The 22,527-nt window shown below is 34.0% G+C and overlaps 1 protein-coding gene across 1 annotated transcript in view; it reads left to right on the top strand.

Moving 5' to 3' along the window:
• Window positions 1-22,102, top strand: part of LOC105709179 (tyrosine-protein phosphatase non-receptor type 20-like) — a 35,834-nt gene extending 13,732 nt beyond the window's left edge. The window contains exons 4-7 of the mRNA XM_064370082.1: window positions 1,601-1,713; window positions 18,586-18,740; window positions 21,547-21,637; window positions 22,095-22,102. Of these exons, the coding sequence (XP_064226152.1) occupies window positions 1,601-1,713; window positions 18,586-18,740; window positions 21,547-21,637; window positions 22,095-22,102 (367 nt within the window). The remainder of the gene's footprint in view (window positions 1-1,600; window positions 1,714-18,585; window positions 18,741-21,546; window positions 21,638-22,094) is intronic.
• The last annotated feature ends 425 nt before the right edge of the window (window positions 22,103-22,527 follow it).

Here is a 22,527-nt window from a genome sequence, read left to right as displayed (position 1 = left end):
CACTGGAATAACAATATATAAGAATGTGTATATTCTTTATATTGTGTTTTTGTATGTGTATATGTATCAAATTTGTATGTACAAATTAATTTAATTTGTTTATTTAATGAAGTGCATTAAATAAACAAATAAGTAATAGTAATTCCAAAGGCATTTTGAGATTCTGTGATATACTCAGCACTGTACACAAATACAAACTACTACATATTTCTTGCTCTTTAGTTCACAGTTTAATTAGGGAAACAGATATATAAAAGTCAAATTGAAGTACAATGTAGTAAATATTATTTTAGAGTTAAAATCCAAAGATTGTGGGTACAGAAGACTGAGAACTATGCATGAGGGAATAGTTTGTGGGTACAGAAGACTGAGAAATACGCATGAGGCAATTCCCACATGCTTCTTTGAAGAAGATATTTTAGTTGAATTTGGGATTTAATTAAATAGCAAGTGAAAAGGAGAAGAACATTTCAGGCAAGAGGAGGAAGTTTGAGCAACGGTAAGGAGTTGTGAAGATATCTTACTAATGGGGAGAAATATTAGGTGCCAAGAGTTGTAGGGCATCCCTAAACTTATGTGTTGGATAAGTGGCCTCAATTTATCCTGATATTGGTTGGGCAGGTATAATTAAGTGTGTATTTTAGGAAGAATTTTCTCTAAACATTGAAGATTAGATGCTTCAGTCAAATTAGGATTTTGCTAGGTAGGGTTGTAAATGAAAGTGCAACAAGAGCCAAGTAGATAGCATTAGCGAGTCAGTTGACTATGGAGAGGTTGGAAAGGAAACAGAACGTGGGTATGGGTTAGCATTTGAAAAATCTGTTCACAATTAGTAGCTAGACAGAGTTTAAATCGTTTCCTATTTTTAAGATAGAGAAAATTGAGTATTTTTATGATGTGAAAGAATTTGTAGATTGAGAGAGATTAATAACATATTTAAGAAAATATAAGTCATAGTGAAGTACCTCAGAGGAGGCGGAAGGAATGGGATTAAGAACATAGAAGGATGAATTTTGAACAGGCAGAAAGCAAGGAATATCAAAGATATTGATGCATCTAAGTAAACGTTTAAAAAAAATGAAATAATTTCTATTTTCTGGCTTGCATTTTCTAGAAGAAGCTACATTTTTTACTAAGGCAGAGTATTAAAATAAGGACTACAAGAGGATGGTGGCTTGGAATTAGCTGCCGTGGAAGAGTGGTACAGGAAACCAACCAGGGACATGCTGGTGTTTTCCAAATGGCTCTCTGCCGATATTAGAAAGCCCAGTGACTCCAGTGCTTCCCTCCCACAGCCTAGGTAAAGGAGGGGAGAGGGTAAGGTGAATGGATCTGAGGTGGATCTATCCACAGAAGCTAAGGTGGATGGATCTGAGGCGACTAGTTTGCAAGGTAAAAGTAATGGAATTTATGATCAGACATTGGGATTTTGGAATTATCTCAGAAGTGGGCCAGTTTCAGGTGATGACAATGGGAGTGGGTGGCTGAATTGAAATGGAAGTGAATGTCAATTAAATAATCACTAAAGATGATTAGAAAGTATTTCTAAAATGTACCTATTCTTTGAAACCATGGGCAAATATATACATTTCTTTTCTAGTGATGGCAATCCTAGCATGTGGACAGCCAGAGGCCGCCTCAGAAGAGACAAGTGGAGCAGTGAGGATGAGGAGCATGCAGGGCCCTCACAGGCTGTCTCCCCTCTGCTTTCTGGTATGTCATTCTATTTGTAGTAGCAAGTTCTTGAAGAGGCTCTATTATATTAGATATTTCTAATACAAGTGAAGGAAAGAGCTAGGAAAAACTTCAAAAAATGGTAAAATATGATTTTCTAGGAGTTTCTTTTAAAGATAAAAAAAATGCCCCACACTCTATATTCAAAATGGTAAATTTCTGCCCTTTCTTCAAGTATTTTAATGTATTAAATATGTCAGTTTCATAAAATCCATTTTTTTAAAAGCTAGGTATTTTATAGATTTGAAAAATAACCTGCTTACTAATTTCTTTTTTAAAAATTCGTTGCACAATATATGCTTTATAAGTAAAATAACATTTTTGGATTATAAATTATCATGTTTATAATGGGAAAAAATAAATATGTCTAATAAATTATAACACTGAAGAATATTTCAGAACTTTTGTGTATATGTATTTACATGTATATAAATATAAAGGTAATTATAACTATGAATATATACTTAATCTATATATGTATGTATACATATTCATAAAATTTGTGTTTGTAAACTTGGGGGATCACATCACTCCAAGATGATGGGGGATCGTCTTGGAGTTGGAGAGGATCTTAGAGGTCATCCATAACCAACATCCCATTAAATGTTGAAAACATCTCTAATGACTTCATATGAAAAATATCAAACCCAATTAAGACAATATCACATTATTCAATTATTAAAATGCAGATCTCATACAAAAATAGTTTATAAGAACATGCTTTTATAAAATGAGGCATAATTTTTAATTAATTAAAACATGCTTAATTAAACTGAGGCATACACTAAAATTCATCCTTTTAACATATGGTTCTATGAGGTTTGACCAAGGTTTACCACCACAATCAAGGTATAGTACATTTCTATCTCCCCATAAATTTTTCTTGTAACTTTTTATAGTCAACTCTTAACCCAGTGCCTACCAACCAGTAATCTATTTTCATTCTCTTTTGACTTTTTCAAGGTATTACATAAACGGAATCATAAATATGTAGACTTTTGAGTTCAACTTCTTAGCATAATTCTTTTGATGTTCATCTGTGTCATTGCATTTATCAGTATTGAATTTCTTTTTTATTGAATAGTATTCCATTCACCAGTAACTGGGTTGTCTCCAGATTTTGGCAATTATGGATAAAAGTACTAAAGATAATCACAAACTTTGTGTAAACATAAGTTTCCATTACTTTAAGGTAAATACCTAGGAGTGGGATTTCTGGGTCACAAATGTGTAACAGACAAACAGTATTCCAAAGATGCTGTACTAATATTGTTGGTGGCTTTTTACTTTTTTTCTCTCCTACTGTTTTTACTCTTTGTACTTCAGTTAGGTAATTTCTGTCAACCTGTCTTCAAGTTTACTGATTCCTTTCTTGGTCATATTGAGTCTACTAATGAACCCATTGAAAGCATATAGTGTTTTTTATGTACAACATTTCCATTTGACATCTTCCTACAGATTCTGTCTTTGTTGCTAATGCATTTTGTTTGAATTTTTCATGAGAGCTTAAACATGTTAATGATAGTTATTTAAAATTCCCTCTTGGATAACTCTGACAGATGGGTTTTTGCTGATATTTTCTACCGTGATTGCCTTGCTTTTTGACACTGGTTTCTGTTGTTGCACCTGCTGCATCTTCCTTATGTGTCTATGTATTTGATTGAGTGTTGATGCTGGATGTAGAAAAAAAGAGACTGAAGTAAATAGAATTTATGCCTAGAAATAGTCATGCCTATTCCTCTGCTATGCCATTTAGGACATGAGCTGGATTTTGGTTTTGTGTTGCTGTTGTTTGGCTTAGACTTAGAATTGGCTTAGAATTCCTTAAGATTTAACTTGTGTGCACAGTGGCAGCTGGGATGCTAAAGAGTTGTTTTTTTTGTTTGTTTGTTTTTGCCTTTCTATATTATCCTCACCTTTAGGCCTATGCTTGAGAAGGGCTCTCTCTTCTCTTGCCCATCTTCCAGCAGTAGACTGGTGCTTGCTTGCCTCAGGAAGAAGGGCCGAGTCATTCTTTCTTGTCCTATTCCATTCTCAGCCTTAGGCAGGTCCTCTGTCCCTGGTCCTCAGTGATGGGCTTGGTCAGTGATACTACCCCTTCTTATGGCATCCAGACTCTGCTTGATACGTTTGGCAAGTCTACAGTGGAGAAGTTTTCCTTCTTCACTTAGTGTAGTGATAGGAGGTTTGTAACAATAATGACATCAAATCCTGGGCTCAAGACTGTTTTCTGCACCTTCTCCAGGAATAGAGGGATTTTGTTTGCTCTTTTCCCAACGCAGTGGGTCTACATTTATACACAGCAGGGATTGTTGCTCCTCCTCCTTCAGGGTAAGACTTTTGTTCTGGGGGAAATAGGTCTAAGTGGGGCTTTATGCATTTTCTACCATAAGAGTAGCTCCCCTCCTTCAACCATACCCTTCTGAGGGATTGGTTCTTCCCCTCTCCTGCTCAGCTCTCAGTCTTTCTTATGAGCAGCTGTTGGAGGTCTGTGAATTTGAGTCTGCAAACGTGTGCAGGTTCTCTTTGTGCCTATAGCTTTATGCTGTTCTGTACTGTCACACTGGCTCACATCCAGCCATCAGCAGTGCATTACATTGTATGTCTGAATACTTCTTTCCCATTTGTATAGTGCCTGGTATCTCTTTCTCCCTTGAACTGCCACAAGGAGCCAGTGTTCATGTCCTGTCATTCCTTAGGAGAGTTCTTTCCTTAGATTTCAAACTACTTGGTTGACCTGCAATCTCAGCTCTCTGATGGGTTCAATAAAGTTTTGATTTAGTGTTTTTTCAACTTGTATATATGGTTAGGGTGTGAGTGATGCTCATACTAGCTTTCTATATTTAGGCAGATGTGGAATTTTGAATATAAATATATTTTTAAAATAAAATAACACATTCCTTTGCAAACAGGGACTACCATGTCCTAGCTGTTAGAGTAAGGCCTGTTCCTAGGGAAAAGTAGATAGACACTGCTTTTTTCTTTCTCAGTACCCTCCTTTTCAGTTTCAGGTTAGGACTATGGTTAGGCTCCTCCTGGGGTCTCTTACTGAGGTCTATGCTGACAAGGGATTAATGCCTAGAAAATATAAAGAACTGCATATTTATAAGTAAAAGATAACCAAATAGAAAAATGGGCAAAATACATTAACAGGCATTTCACGGAGGAGAAAATAGAAAAAAGTGATTCAACCTAATTTTGAATCAGGGGACTGAAAATTAAATCATGGTGAAATAATAATTTACATTGACTAGATTGTTTTCATTTTTTAAAATGTGATAATAGTTGATATTGGTGAGTATGTGGCTTGATGGAAACCATTTTGGAAAATAATTTGGTATTTCTTTTAGTGCGCACATACCTTATGTCCTAGCAATTTCCTTCCTGGTTATTTAGCTTAGAGAAACTCTTGCCCTTTTGTTCCAGAAGACATATGCAAGAATGTCCATACTGGGCTTGTTTATAATAGACTTCAACTGCAAGCAACTCAGCTATCTGTCAACACTAGCATTTATGAATTAGATACTGTATTTTGTATAATGTGAAGATGAATAAACTCAGATGCAGTCTCAGCAAAAAAGTCAAGATTTCAAACAAAATAATTTATATAAATTTGCAAAATATGCAAAACAGCATAAAGGGTAAATAAAACAAACAAAAGGAATGATAGCACAATTCAGAATAGTTATTCCCTGAGGGAGGAGGACAAAGAATGAAGTCTGGAAGGGGCCACAGGAGCATCAGGAGAAAGGCTAATGTTCTGTTTTAAATTGGGTATGTATTGTTCTTTTTCTTAAAGATATTTCACTTAACTATTATTTTATACCTATTTAATATTTAATAAAAAATTTGAAAGCCAAAATTAAAAAAATTAAATTATAAAGTTAAAATATACTAATAGTTTAATGAAAATCAATATAGGATGATATAGAGAAAAAGTTAATAATTTGCTCCCATCATCTTTAATCATGATTCAAAGGCAACCAATATTAATAGTTTATGAATACACAAGGATATAAAAACTTTTTTTGTTTTAACTTTAAATAAAAATTGATATGTGCTTTACAACTCTACAATTACTCTACAACCTTGGTTTTTTTAAACTTAAACTATATCATGTACATAAAGACATATTCTAACATAGGATTAATAGTTGTCTAATATTTCATTGTATGGAAATACCGTAGTATACTCACCCATTCTCCAATTGACTTTTTCTGCAATATATATTTTTATATGTACTTCCTATGTACTGGTACTTTGATTTTGGTTAGATTCCCTAAAGTAGGATTGCTAAGTCAAAGTTTATGTTCATTTTATATTTTAATGGACAATACCAGGTTCCTTTCCAAAAGCTTAGAGAAATTTATTGTTACCCTAAGGTGTTTGGGGTGGTTCAATTTTCTCACCTTCCTGTTATCATTAGATAGCCCATTTTCCAATTTTTGCTAATCTGATGGATGAAAAATAGCATCTCCTTTTTATTTAGATTTTCATTATCTTGATTGCTAGTAGAATCGAGTATCTTTTTTTTTTTTCTTGAGACAGAGTCTTGCTCTGTTGCCCAGGCTGGAGTGCAATAGCGCAATGTCGGCTCATTGCAACCTCCGCATCCTGGATTCAAACAACTCTCCTGCCTCAGCATCTTGAGTAGCTGGGGCTACAGGCACGTGCCATCGTGCCTGGCTAATTTTTGTATTTTTGGTAGAGATGGGGTTTCACTATGTTGGCCAGGCTGGTCTCAAACTCCTGACCTCGTGATCCACCCACCTTGGCCTCCCAAAGTGCTGGGATTACAGGCGTGAACCATCATGCCTAGCCAGGATCAAGTATCTTAATATGTGTTCACTAACTTCCTCTTAGATTTGCATATTTATAAACTTTGTTCATTCTTTTTCCTTTCTTATTAATTTGTAGGCACTCTTCTCAAGTTGGAAATCTTAAGACGTCTGTCTGAGAAATGTGCTATAAATTGTAACCTTCAATTCTATACCTTAAGAAAGGAGACTTTAATGAACATTCTTAATTTCTAGAATGTTTTAGAAGGTCTCCTTTACAGGAAAAACGTACAGATATTCTTCTAAATTTTCTTCAGAATTTTTATTCATTTATTTTACTTAGATCACTAATTTATCTGCAGTTTATTGCTAAATATCATAGGGGCATAGAAAACTGTATTTTCTTTCATATGACTAGGCAGTTATACCAGCACTATTCACTAAGTAAACCACATTTCCCAAAAGAATTTATATATACTTTTGCCACATATTAAGTCTCCAAAAATGTCTGATTTTTTCTTTCTATTCTCTAAGTTTTTTTACTAATTGACTTATTTGTTCCTGTGGACATATTATATTATTCTACTTTGAGTCTAGTCATTCTAATTATATCTAGAAAGGAAAATCCTCCCTCTAATTTCTTAAAAAAGTAAATTTTTGTAGCTATTTGGGCAAGTTTTTGCTACATTGAGAATTTTAAATTATTTTGTTAATTCCTGTGTAAACTCATTTGAAATTTAGATTGAGTGACATGCCAGTTATATTCATTCAGGTAGGATTGGGCACTTGTGATTTTAAGTTCTTTCTTCCACATATAGAGTGAGAGGAGTCAGGCGATCAGCCACAGAGGATCTGAGCACAGAATAGCTGCTACCCCATGTTCAACTTCCAGATCTGACATGAGAACCTCGCTTGTGCCCTGTCTTAGCTGGAAGCATTCAAGAAACAGAATTCTGGGAAAAGTGGCCTAGCATAGCCATGTCGACATATTTATAAAGGTATTAGAGTCCACCCTTTATCAGCCCAGCACCCATACACATACATCTATAATTTTCTTTTCTTGTGATTTCTTTTTCTGGTTTTAGTATCAAAGTAATGCTTCCCTTATAAAATTAGTTGGGAAGCGTTTGCTCCTCTTCAATATTCTGGAAAAGTTTGTATAAAATTGGTAGTATTGCTTCCTTAAATGTTTTGTAAAATTCACCAGTGAGGCCAACTGGACTTGAAATTTGTGAGGTTGTTAAATAAATATTTGAGTTAGTTTTTAGTTTTTTTAGGGCTTCTGTAACAAAGTATCCAAGAATGGATGGTTTGAACAACAGAAAAATATTTTCTCACGGTTCTGTAAGCTAGCAGCCCAACATCAAGATGTCAGCAAGGTTGTTTTCTTCTGAGGCCTTGATTCTTGGCTTGCGGTTGGCTTTCTTTCCTCTGTGTCTTCACATGGTCTTCCCTCTGTGTATATCTGTGTCTTGATCTCTTATTATAATGATACCAGTTATATTATGTTAAGGGCTACTCTAATGACTTCATTTTAACTTAATGACCACTTTATAGACCCTATCTCCAAATATAATCACATTCAGAGTTACTGAGAGTTAGGACTTAGTACATATGTATTTTGGGGAAGGGAACACAATTCAGCCCATAACAATATTTAATTTTTTTAATTGATATAGGACTATTTAGCTTGTCTCTCATTTTTTTTTTTAAATGAGGTTTGGCAGTTGGCATTTTTCAGTGAATTTGTACCATTCATGTCAATTGTCTAACTTATGGGACTAGAGTTGTTCATAATATTCCCTTATTAACTTTTTAATGTCTTTAAGATCTTAATTGATCACCTCCCTTTTCTTCAATTTAGTAAAATGTGTCTTTGTTCTGTGTTTCTTGATCACTTTGGCTAGAAACTGTATCAATTTTATTGATCTTTTCCAAGAACTAGCTTTTAGTTTCACTTATTTTCTCATTGTTTTCAATTTCATTGATTCCTGCTCTTTATTATTTCCTTTTTCCTTCTTGCTTTGGATTTTATTTATTTTATTAAGGTAGAAATTTAGATTATTGATATATTTCTTTTTCATAAATACAGCTGGCCCTCATAAATGTAGATTCTGCATTTGCAAATTCAACCAACTGTAGATCAAAGATATATGAAGAACAAAGATAACAATACAACAAAAAATTACAAATTTTAAAAATATAGTATAACAGCTATTTACATGGTATTTATGTTGTGTTAGGTATTATAAGTAATCTAAACATGATTTAAAGTATATGAGAGAGAAGATATGCTTAGATTATATGCAAATACTATGATATTTTATATGAAGGACTTGAGCATCTGAGGATTTTGGTATCTGTGGGAGGTCCTGGAACCAATCCCCTGCAAATACAGAGGGACAACAGTAGTGTAAGCATTTAATATAACAGATCTTCCTGTAAGTACTGCTTTAGTTGCGTCTCATACATTTTGGGGTGTTTTTATTTTCATTCAGTTCATGTTTTCTCATTCTTAGTAGCAAAAGGTGGAACAATTTGAACAACAATCTAATGGCGCAGTGGATTATAGTATGAAGTATAAAATAATCATCCATGAGTTCATACTGATGCAATTAAATGATTAAATATGCTAGTAAATTAAATATGCTAGTAAATGGGAAACAAATCTCCCATGCAGAAGAATTCCTGATAAATTATGTTGATATTCAATTCTAAAGGAAGTGGATCATAATTCCTACCTCTTAAGTGTGGGTTGCACATATTGACTTTCTTCCAGAGAGTACAAAGGATAACTTCCAGGGGAGTACAAAGAATAACTGCATAGTAGAGAAACCTAATAAAAACTACTGCAACCAAGTGATCAAGGTCAGCATCAACTGTCATACATCATGTTGATAGAATATACCCTCGATATGATGGATAAATATGGCACACTACCTCTGTGATTTTATTCCTGAAAACCCATAACCCCAGTCTTAATCATGAGAAAAAAAATTAGACAAATTTCAGTGGTGAGACATTGAAGAATACACCCGGCCAGTACTCTTCAAATCTGTCAAGGTCATTAAAAACAAGAAAAATCTGAGAAGCCATCATAGCCAAAAGTTGCCCAAGGAGACTTGACAACTAAATGTAATGTTTATTTTAGATGGGATCCTGAAACAGTAAAAAGGTATTAAGGAAATCTAAGAAAATCAAAATACGGTATAGACTTTAGTTAACAAAAATGTATCAATATTGGTTCAATACTAATGAATATACCATCCAAATGTAAAACATTAATAATAGGTGAAACTTTGGCAGGGAATATTTAGGAATTCTGTGTGCTCATTTTTTTAATATTAAACTTTTCTAAAAAATAAAATCTCATTTTTAACAAAATATCTTCCTATTTCTCTTGTGACTTCCTCTTTGATCTATGGATTACTTAGAGGTATTTTTTTCCAAATTATTTTTATTGTGGTAAAATTTATATAACATAAAATTTACTATCTTAACAATTTTAAGTGTGCAATTCAGCATTTGTAATTATATTTTAAAAAATTTACTTGTATACTTTTGGTATCATTGCCAGATCCAGTGTCTTGAAGATATTGCCATATTTTCTTGTAAGAGTTTTATAGTTTTACCTTTTACATTTAGGTAATGGATCCATTTTGAGTTAATTTTTGTATATGGCATTAGGTAAAGATCCAATTTCATTATTTTGCATGTGGACAACTTCCCAGCACCATTCGTTGTTAAGACTGTGTTTTTCCCATTAAATGGCCTTGACAACTTTTTTGAAAATCATTGGAGTTTATTTCTGGTCTCTCTTTTCTATTCTCTTGGTCTGTATGTCTGTCTATGCCAGTACCAAACTGTTTTGATTACTGTAGTTTTGTAGTAAGTTTTGAAATGAAGAAGTAAAGTGTGACCCTTTTTCCCCCTATGTTTTTCAGGATTGTTTTTAGCTATTTGGGGTCCTTTGAATTTCCATGTGAATTTTAGGATGAGTTTGTCTATTTCTGCAAAAGGGATCATTGAGATTTTGATAAGGATTGCACTGAATTTGTAGATTGTTTTGGGTAGTACTGATATCTTAATGATATTAAATCTTCCAAACCATGAACATGAAATGTATTTGTTTAATTTTTTTTCAGCAATGTTTTGTAGGTCTCTTTATACAAGTCTTTCCCTTCCCTTGCTTGGTTAAGTTAATTTCAAAGTATTTTATTTATTTTTTTATGTTATTGTAAATGAAATTGTTTTCTTATTTCATTTTGAGATTGTTCATGTGAGTGTATATAAATGCAATGTATTTTTGTGTTTGACTTTGTATCCTGCTACTTTACTGAATTTATTTTTTAACTGTGCATTTGTGTGTGTGTGTGTGTAAAAAATCCAGTAATCTTTAGGATTTTATACATATATATCATATCATTTGCAAACAGAGATGTTTACTTTTTGCTTTCCAATTTGGATGCCTTTTATTTCTTTTTCTTCCTAATTTCTATGACTAGGACTTCCAGTATTATGTTAAATAAAAGGGGTGAAAGTGGCATCCATGCCTTGCTTCTGATCTTGGGGGAGAAGCTTTTACTCTTTCAATATTTTGTATGTTTGCTATTGGTTTTCCATATGTAAATTTTATTATGTTTAGGTGTCTTTCATATATTCCTACTTCGTTGAATTTGTTTTCTATAAAAAAAATAGACTGGGCATAGTGGCTCATGTTTGTAATCCCAACACTTTGGGAGGCTGAGGTGGGCAGATCACCTGAGGTCAGGAGTTTAAGACCAGCCTGGCCAATATGGTGAAAGCCTAAAAAGAAAAAAATAAATAAACAGCAAGTGCCAGGTATGGTAGCAGGTGCCTGTAATCCCAGCTATTTGGGAGGCTGAGGCAGGAAAATCACTTGAAACCAGGAGGCAGAGGTTGCGGTGACCCAAGATAGCACCACTGCACTCAAGCCTGGGTGACAGAGTGAAACTCTGTCTCAAAAAGAAAAAGAATATATCCTTGAAAGGATGTTGAATTTTGTCAAATACTTTTTCTGTATCAATTGAGATAATCATGGGGGTTTCTTCCCCACTTTCATTCTGTTAATGTGTTCTGTTACCTTGATTTTTATATGTTAAACCATCCTTGCAGTCCCGTAATAAATTCCACATAGTCATGTGTATGATCTTTTTAATATGCTACTCAATATTTGGTTTGCTGGTATTTTGTTGAGGATTTTTACAGTAATGTTTAAGATGGATACTGACCTTTAATTTTCTTTTCTTGTAGGGTCATTGTTTGGCTTTGATATCAGGATAGTGCTGGCCTCTTAGAGTGAGTTGGGGAGTGTTCCCTACTCTTTAATTTTTTTGAACAGTTTGAGAAGTATTGGTGTTAGTTCTTTTTTAAATGTTTAGTAGAATTTACCAGTGAAGCCATCGGGTTCAGGGCTTACTTTTTTTGATAACATATTCAATCACCTTACTAGTTACAGGTCTATTCAGATTTTCTATTTCTTTGTGGTTTGGTCTTGGTGGATTTTGTGTTTCCATGAATTTGTCTATTTCATTGAAGTTATCCAGGTTTTTGTTTTGTTTTGTTTTGTTTTGGCATACAGTTGCTCGTTGTACTCCCTTATAATCTTTTTTATTTCTTTAGAATTGATAGTGATATCCTCATTTTTATTTCTGATTTTAGTAATTTGAGTCTTTTTTTACCTTAGTTTATCTAATTAAAGGTTTCTCATTTTGTTGATACCTTTGAAGAACTTGCTTTTGGTTTCATTGGTTTTTCTTTTGTTTATATTTTATATTCTGATATCTGTTCTAATCTTTATTATTTCCTTCCTTTTGTTAGCTTTAGCTTTAGTTTGTTCTTTTTTTATAGTTCCTTATGTTATAGAGCTAGTTCGTTTATTCAAGGTCTTTTTTCATATAAGCATTTTATAGCTATAAATTTCTCCCTCAACACTGCTTTTGCTGTGTTCCATAGTTTTGATATGTTGAGTTATGTTTTCATTCATTTCTAAATGTTTCTAATTTCCCTTGTAATTTTTTCTTTGATCCATTGGTATTTTATAATTATGTTGTTTAATTTTCACAAATTTGTAAATTTTTCAGTTTATCTTTGGATTTTTAACTTTATCTCTTATATTTGGAGAAGACACTCTTTATGATATCAATCTTTTAAAATTTATTGATACTTAGTTTATAGCCTAATGCATGGAAGATACTCCATGTGTTCTTGAATATGTGGTCTGTTGTTACACAGAGCATCCTGTATGTATCTGTTAGATATACTTGGTTTATTGTATTGTTAAAGTCTTCCCTTTTCTTACCTATCTTCTGTCCAATTGTTCTATCTATTAATGAAAATGAAGTCTTCAATTATTATTGTAAAATTGTTTGTCTCTTCATTTCTGTCAATTTTTGCTTTGCATATTTTGATGGCCTGTTATTAGGTGCATAAATGTTTATGATTGTTATATGTTCTTGCTGTATCAAACCTTTTATGAGATATAATATCCTTCTTTGTCATTTTTAACTTTACAATTAAAATCTATTTTATCTGATATTAGTATAGCTATTCATGCTCTGTATTGGTTCCTGTTTGCATGATTTTTTTATTTTTAACCTATTCATGTCTTTGGATCTAAAGTGAGTCCTTTGTAGACAATTTATAGTTGGATCATGTTTTTGTTTTTTAATACATTCTGCCAATCTCTCTTTCAATTGGAGAGTTTAATCCATTTACATCTAAAGTAATTACTGATAAGGAGGGACTTCTGTCATTTTGCTGTTTTTAAAAAAAATTTCTTGTAGCTTTTTTGTTCCTCATTTTTTTTTTTGCCTTACTGTTTTCTTTTGTATTTAGTTGCTTTTTGTAATGAGATATTTAAATTCTTTGAAAATTTCTTTAATGTATATTGGTTAGCTATTTTCTTTGTGGTTATCATGGGTATTATATTTAACATCCTAAACTTATTCAAATTTGAATTTATGCCTGCTTAATTCAGTAAAATTAAAAAAAACTGTGCTCCTTTAACAGTTTTTTGGGGGCAAAACTGTTAAAGGAGCACAGTTTTTTAAGATTTTACTTAAGTTTTTCATTTGTTACCACAAAATTACATTTTTATACATTTTGTGTCCTGAAACATAAAATATTTTTAATGCTTTAGTGTCTTGTATAGAAAACAAAATGTGGAGTTACAATTTAAAGTTATAGTAATTATTTATTTTTAGACTAATAATTTAGAACAATGTCATCTCTTAAATCATGTAGAAAAGAAAAAGTGAAGTTACACATTATTGTTGCTATAATACCAGCTTTTATAATTAGTCATGTATTTTCTGAAATCTTAATTTCTTTGTGTGGATTTTTAAAATTACTTTAATGATTGATGTCACTCAATTGTCTTCTGGCTTATCTTGTTTTTGATGAGCTTTTGGATCTGAGGCTTGATGTCTTTCATTCATTTTGGAAAAAATTCTCAGTTATTATCTTTTTAAATATTTCTTCTGCCCAATTCTCCTTCTTTTCTATTTTGGGATTCCACTTACAGGTATAATATATTAGTCTATTTGATATTGGCTTGTAACTCTTGGATGGTCTCTTCTTCTTTGCCCCTCATCTACCTTTTTTCTCTGTGTCTTAATTTGGATAATTGCTCTTAACCTATTTTGTAATTCATGAATTATTTTCTTGCCTCTGTAAAATCTACTGATGAGCTATCAATGACATGCTTAATTTAAAAAAATATTTTTTACTTTAAGTATTTCCACTTGATTCTTTTTTATGGCTTCCATTTCTCCATTGAAATCCCCCATTTGTTCATGTATGTTGTTTACTTTTCCCACTGACTTTTCACACATTGATTATCACTATTTTTAATTCATCACTCGACAGTTTTAACATATGTTATATCTCTGTCTGTTTCTGTTGATTGCTTTGTTTCTTGACAACTTTTTTTCTCCTTTTCTTACTTCTGTGTGTACTGTATAATTTTTTGGTTGAAAACTGGATATTGTATAGTCTAGCGACAGAAGTAAAAATGTCTTATCTGTGGTTTCACTCTTCATAGTTTTAGTTACCTGCAGTCAACCACAGACTAAAAATGTTAAGTGGAAAATTCCACATATCAACAATAAGTTTTAAGTTGCATACTGTTCTGAGTAGTGTGATGAAATCTCACACTGTCCTGCTCTGTCCTGCCTGGGAGTGAATCATTCCTTTGTCCAGCATATTCATGCTATATATGCTACCTGCCTTTTAATCAATTAGTAGTCATCTTGGTTATCAGATCTACTGTTTTGGCCTCACAGTGCTTGTGTTCAAGTAATTTTTATTTTACTTAGTAATGGCCCCAAAGAGTAGTGATGCTGGCAATTTGGATATGCCAAAGGGAAGCTGTAAAGTGGCTTTGTTACATGAAAAGGTGAAAGTTCTTGACTTAATAAGGAAAGAAGGAAAATCATATGCTAAAGTTGCTTCGATCTGTGGTAAGAATGAATCTGCTATCGAAGTTTTGCTGTTGTTCATCAGACTGCCAAAGTTATGGCCACAGTGCATGATAAGTGCTTACTTAAGATGGAAAAGGCATTAAGTTTATGGGCAGAAGACATGAACAAAAGTGTGTTTCAGTTGATGGCAATAAGGTTCAGTACTATCCTTATCAGGCATCCACTGGGAGTCTTGGAACATTTCCCCTGCAGATAAGGAGAAGCTATTGTATTTTTTATCCATGTTCTAGAGGCTAAGGCAAATAGGAATGGACATGTGTCTTTTTTGGTAGGCCTTCAGTGTGAGGAGTTGCATCAGTTTACTCAATGATAGAGCAGGGCTTGGGTTTGATGTTGGTGTGGTTACCCTTAGTGCACCACCAACTTTAAATTCCTCCAGTGTTACCTTACATATAGAGGATTTGCTTCAGTATTTACTCCACCCTCTGCTTTAGGTCTTCCCATTGTACATGCACCTCAGAGAAGGTCCTCTCCATGATCTTGTCTTATTCCCAGCAGTAGAGAGCTCTTATTCCCAGCAGTAGAGAGCTCTTATTTATAATTACCTTACTTGTCAGCCTGGTTTGGGGTGACATTCTCTGATGTCCTTGTTCAGCCTCAGTCTTAGGAAGGCCTCAGATGGTACCTGCTTTGTTATTCTGTCCATTCTGCAGGGATAGGGAATATCTTATGATCTGGGTCCAGGATGCTTTTCTCTCTTCCCTACCCCAGTGTTAATGATTCTTCACTTGTGCCTCGAGGGTGATAAGGTTTCATGCCTTTTGCGATTCTTATGCTTTTGGTCCATTAGGGAAATAGGGGAAAGCATTCTGGGCATGCTTTGTGCCATTCCTGTGGATGCTGTTCTTTTTCCTCCCTAAGCTTGCCCCATAAAGGAGAATTTTTCAAGTTCCTCACCCTGTCTCTAACTTTTCTCCTGAGGCTCTGATGAGATTCTCACTTGCATTAGCTTTTATTGTTTGTTTTTAAACCTTTCTTCTCTTCATTAATGTATCTACACATGCCTTTGTCTTGTGTCAATAAGTTGATTTTCAACTGTCTGCTTTGTTTCTTGCAGAGTTTGATTATAAATTATTGCTATAATTATGTACTTTAAAACTTTATTTTCTTAGGTTTACAAACTTTTTTTTAGCTTATTCTGTTGTTTTCTTATCTCCTTGTGAACTCTTATTTAAAGTAATTTATTTTCTTATTCTTTTGACAGATGTTGCATACACAGTGAATTTTCTTTTTTAAGCTTATCTTCCATTTTAGAATAGATTTTAAAAATTATTCTGCATGCTATATTGTATTATTATTTTTCTGTGTTTCACGTTTTATTCCATTTTGTTATGAACATGTATAACTTTGTGTATCTCTTTAATTTTATTGATTGAGCAGGAATGAATTCTTCCTGATTTCCATTTTTATTTGGATCTCATTATCTTCCCTTATAAACTACATTTTGCAGGGCTGCATTTTGCCTGAGGACAATGATAAGTGTGCTGAAGGGGTAGGGGCCAAGGAGCAGGAAGCTCAAAGGGCGTGGTATGGCTAAAATGTTAACCAGGTATCATACATGCCCTTACTCAACATCAATCATACCCTTCTCCTCGTGCGCCTTCCTGTATGGCCCAGGCAGAAAAATGAAAAATTACTTTTTCCAAGACTTCCTGGTAGCTTATTTGGGCTTGACCAATCATATGCACTTAGCCAAGATATATATGTGTAGAGAGGCATCCATTTTGTTGCTATGCATCATAGCAGGCTTGGCATTCCTGGTCCTCATCACAACTAAGGTGATGTGTTACTAGAGCCAACAGTTACGGTAGTGACTTTCTTATTTCTCCATTGTTGCTCATGTGGTGTCATTCAGGAGCCAGTGGCTAGAAAGAATGGTCTCCAGCTTTCTCAGTTTCCTCATTGTGGCAAAGACAGAACTTTTCTTGGCAGACCATTATGCAGTGTTGTTCTTTGATCATGAGAGAGGCATCTGCTCTTCAGGCCCACCCAATGGTGATACCGGCACTAAATAGCTAGATCAAATCCCTTTCTGTAAACTGGCTGGAATGATTCCAGGTTCAGTATGATCAGTTGTTGATGTCATAAAGAACATAGGTTCTTTATGTTTTTCACATTTGCTATACTTCTTTTTATGGCCATAAGAGGGCAGCCTATGATAATTAGGGCCTTATGCTTCTTTACGTCTGTACAGAGGGATGAGGGTGGAGGAGAGGTTTGCTTCTCTTTTTTTGCAAGACCTGCCTGTTTCTATAGCTGGTGCAAATCACCTACCTATTTCTGAATTATTCACTGGAAAGATCTTACTGTGGAATGATCACAAATGGCTTTAACTAACCATAGGGATAGAATCAGTGTTGGGGAGTCAATGCCAGTGTTTGTTACAGTCTTCTACATTTTCATTGTTTTTTCTCTCCACATTCTCCAGCTTTTGCTTTAGCAAAGGTGAAACACGATGGGAAAGTCTAAGGGGTTTTCTGTTGGAGATCAAAGATGATCAAAATGGCTTCTACTCTTGGGGAGTTTTATCTCTCCTTCTAGCCTGCTTAGACCTTCTCTCATACTAAGGTTTGGGATATTTGTGAGAAATTTTAGGATTTCTGTGCCTGTCTATCCCAACCAACAGCCCTCACTTTCAACCCTACAAAGAGCCTCTGGATATAGTGGAGTTCCAAGATAAGATGTGCTTCCCAGGAATGTGCAGATTCTTAGAAATTTCCATCTCTTTCTTTTTCTGTATTGTTTTTTATATATCTTTTTGCTGGCATTGACTTTAATTTTGTTCACATTATTTGGCTTTGCAAAGAGATTATGAGAACTTGCTTTACTTGAACATCTTATCTCAAAATTTTGAAAATTTTAAAATATGCTTTAACTACTGACTTCTAGATTTATTGCATTTTGGCCAGTGGAGATGATGTATAAAATTTCAGATATTTGGAACCTTGACTGTCAACATGACCTAAAAGATCATAATTTTAAAAAATAAAAGGATTCTATGTGTGCTATTAAATATTAATAGAATGTTTTTTCTAATATTGGTTACAAGTATTCATACATATTTATTATTCAGTCTTATTAATTACATTGCATAGATCCTCTCCATCCTTGGTGTGCATGTGTTTGTGTTCAGTCTGTTTCAGAGTAATGAAAAAAGATGTGGACTCTCCGCATCCTTACATCTCAGACTCTAGGAACTTCCGAAAACTTGGTCCCAGGGAGGGCAAAAGTTCTCTCTTTTTCCTAATCCAAGCCTTGTACGTCTTGCCTTGGCATAGCTGTCCAATTCACATTATAAAACAGAACACTTCTCAAACCACAGCATTCGTTGTGTTTGTAGCACTGAACAGTTTTCTCCAAGGACAGTGGATTTTGTTTAATTTCAAGGTGTACATCGCCATGATTTTTTAAAGGAAGCGTCTTTCAAAGTAATAGATTCTTCGCCCATGGAGAAACAAACTTCCATTGACCCTTAAATGCTGTGCCTTTAAGAGAAACAGAAACAAAAATAAAATCTCCCTTCACATATATACCAGTAACTTACAGATGTGAATTTTTCTTTTCTTTAGATACACACAAAATTATTTCTGAAGGGGAGCTAGATCAGTTGGCTCAGATTCGGCCATTAATATTCAATTTACATGAGCAGTCAGCCATCAAGGATTGTTTGAAAATGCTTGAGAAAAAAACAGCAGCATTTGCTATCATGCAGGAGGAGTTTATGGTAAATATTTTCTTAGCAAAAGTCCATATGTGATTTCTTTTTTTGCATCATTGCCAGGGGGTTTCTTTTCTTTTTGTAATTTGGTTTAAGTATATTGTTTTTACTTTTAAATACTATATATATTTTAAGGTAATAGATGTACATGGTAAAATTTTTAAAAAAACCAAATAGTATAAAAGGGCATAAAATAGAAAGTCTCTCTTTTTCTCTTGTGACTTTTTAGGGCCCCTTTACACTATTCATTTTGTCATGTAAACTTTTAAATAAAATTGTTGGAATGTACTTTACATCCTTAAATTTGTTTGCCACCTAGATACAATTTCCAAATATATTATCAGCACGTATAGCAGTATCTCATTTTTTTAAAGTATTGCATGGCGGTTAGTTATATGGATAAGTACCTTAATTTCCAAAATTGAGGTACTTATAATATTTAATTTCTGAAATTAAGGTAGTTATCCATATAATTAACTACGATGCAACACTTAGAACATTGGACGTTTAGGTCGTTCTAGTCTTCACTATTATGAACAGCAGTCATCTCTCTTCATATGCTGTATGCATATATGTAAATATTATCAATTGCTTGGATCTTTTCTCATCTCTTAAGTGACAAATTCTTATTGATTATTTAATTGGCATTTATTTGAGAACAAAAGATTATCTTTCCATATGTTTTTAAACCTTTTATATTTTCAGTGAACTGATAGTTTCAATTCTTTGCTCCATTTTCTATTTTTTTCCTTATTGATTACTAACTCTTTAAGGAAAAAATTATCCCTTTGTGTGTCTTAGATGTATTTTTTCTGCTGTCATTTATGTTACACAGAGGTGCACGTGCATGTGCACACACATGCATATTTACCATGAAGAAATAACTGATTTTTAGTAGTCAGATATGGCAATCTTTTCTTTCAGGGTTCTGGATTTGGGGCTTTCTGTGCTTTTTAGGAATGCTTCTTTTACTCTGGGATTGCAATAATTATTTCATGTTTTTGCTAGTACTTTTATGATTTTTTTAAGCATTTAAATCTTTGATGTGATGCATTTAGAATTTAATTTGGTATAAGATGTTTGATAGGGACCCAGCATTGTATAGCTAACCAGTTGTCCCAAGATTCTCCTGGAACTTCTCCTGAGTGATGTAAAATGCCACTTTTATCATATACTAGAGCCCTACATATATTTTAATTTATTCTCAGACCTTTTCTACTGATTTTCTTATTCCTTTATTGGTATTATTCTTTTAATTAGCATAGCTTCATATTATCTTTTCACATCTAATAAGACTCATCTCCCATCATTATTCATTTATGAAATTTTTCTCATTCTTCCCACAGATTTTTTTCATATTAATTTTAGAATTGGTTTTCATACAGACTTGATCATTTTATCATACTACTTAAAATCTTCACATCCTCCTTGTTACCGGTGGCAGTGGTTGCTAGGTTGGCTACACAAGAGTTACCCAAGGGCTTTGAAAATGTATAGATTCTTAGGCTTTCTCCACCAATATTCTCAGAGAGTAAGACTAGCTACCTCCTCATTTCATTTATATATGAAACAAGATTGTTTATAGTTGTTGTTGGGCTAGATCATGTGTTCTGTGCTCTTATTACAATGTATGCCTCCATTATTTCCACCCCTTCACCTTCTCTCCTCTTTCCTTCTACATACATATTGTTTTTCATATGCTAACTTCTGATGACTCACTAAGGCCCAGTTCAAGGGCTAATTCCCCTTTAGGAGCTTTTCTTCTTGTTCTTCTTGTTCTTTTCTTTCTTTTTTCTTTTCTTTTCTGTTTTTTTTTTTTTTTTTAAGATGGAGTTTCACTCTTGTTGCCCAGGCTGGAGTGCAATAGTATGACATCGACTGACCACAACCTCCACCTCCCGGGTTCAAGCAATTCTCTTTCCTCAGCCTCCCAAGTAGCTGGGTTTACAGGCATGCGTCACAATATCCAGCTAATTTTTTTGTATTTTTAGTAGAGATGGGGTTTCTCAATGTTGGTCAGGCTGGTCTCAAACTCCCAACTTCAGGTGATTCCCCCACCTCGGCTTCCCAAAGTGCTGAGATTACAGGTGTGGACCCCCACACCCAGCTAGGAGCTTTTCTTCTTGACTTTTAGGTGCAATCTAGTGCTGTCATTTATACTAGTGTCTCTGTACATTGGTCACATGATATTTGATTACATGTCCTCTAACTACTGTGTTCACTCCTTAAGGATAAGACCATTAAAATTCTTCTTTGTATACCAGTATCTGAAACAGGGCCAGGTACCTATTAAATGCTCAGTAAGCGTTTGTTGAATTCACACCTGGTAAAGAAATTTTTTGAAAGGCAGGATTCTTAGGGTCCTAACTATAATTTCTTCAAAGGGTAAGGGTAAATTGTGAGACTGTTTGTATAAATTTTTGTTTATATGTTTTTGTTGCTGTTATTTTGTTATTTTTGTTTACAAAGTGATAGATCTATGGGTAGGTTCTCAGAAGTGAATAGTCTGTATTTTCTTTTTTATGAAAGAAGAACAAAATGAAGTTCAAGTGGAAAGTATCTCCATAAAGTTTAACGTTTTCTTATTAAGTGACTTATTGCTTGGCATCTGAAACTTGAGATATTTTATATAGCACTTTTTAAATGGGGATCTAACTTCACTTATACAATACATTAAATAGCAGGTCATGTTATATAGGGGTTTAGGATCATGAGCACTAAACACAGGCAGATTTTATCTTTTTTATTGGTTATAGTAAATACACAACTTATTTATTTATTTATTTATTTATTTATTTATTACCTTTTAAAGGCTTTAGAACTTAAGAATCTGCCTGGTGAGTTGAACTCTGGGAATCATCCATGCAACAGAGCAAAAAACAGATACCAAGATATTCTTCCATGTAAGCTAAAAATGGTTTTGATTATTTTCCTGTTTACATTTAGAAAAAGTGAAAAGGGCACTGTATGGCTTTTTGTATGAGACATTTTGGCCTGTGACCATAATGAAGAGTTCTGGTACATAGCAGTGGGTGACCTGGACGTATTCTAAGATATATGCTAAATATGAGAGTCAAGTCCTCTATTTCTGGTATATCCTTCAGCCACTGTCACAGGGTCACTTACAGCACTCCTTCAGCCTTGTTCTAATATATTGCTGCTTCTCAGAGCATGAACCATCCAAAACATAAAATCCAATAGTCTGAGTCATACGCCAGTTTTGGTACTTGAAGCACTAACCGCTTTCCCTGACTATTTTGTTTAGACACACAGAAAAAGAGCTATTTGCTTCCTTTGTCCTGAACAATTAACCTATTAATCTATCTCCAACAGGAAGCTGCCTTTCGATTGTCTCCACAGGGCCCTAACATTGCCTCCCTGTGTTGGGTGGGAGGGTAGTGGCACCTTCTGTCTTCCCCACTCAGTTACTCTCAGGAGTTATTCATCTCAGGTCATTCAAAGAGCAGAATCAAAATGCAACAGTGCAATTTTAATCTTAGGCAGGAAATCTCATTCCATGACTCACAATTCTTTCAACGTCAAAGTTTTTGAAAACTAAATTTACCATTTTACTTCCTCCAACTTGACCCTCTTCTTATATTCTATATGTTACGTAATCACCAAGTTAAAACCAGAAAACAGGGAGTCAGTTGATTTTACCTCCATAATACCTCCAGAGGCCTCCCCAATCTCTCAACTCCCACTGCTGCTGACTTAGACTGAGCCCATTTTACCTCTGAGCTGGCTACTGTCTTCTTTACTGCCTCCCTTTCTGATCATTCACAAAAGCTAC

This window comes from Aotus nancymaae, unplaced genomic scaffold (genome assembly GCF_030222135.1).
Source record: "Aotus nancymaae isolate 86718 unplaced genomic scaffold, 86718_ANA_hifiasm-v0.15.2.pri h1tg000099l, whole genome shotgun sequence".
Taxonomy (NCBI): domain Eukaryota; kingdom Metazoa; phylum Chordata; class Mammalia; order Primates; family Aotidae; genus Aotus; species Aotus nancymaae.
Note: the sequence above shows the minus strand (reverse complement) of the source record. Positions and strands in the feature narration are given on the sequence as shown.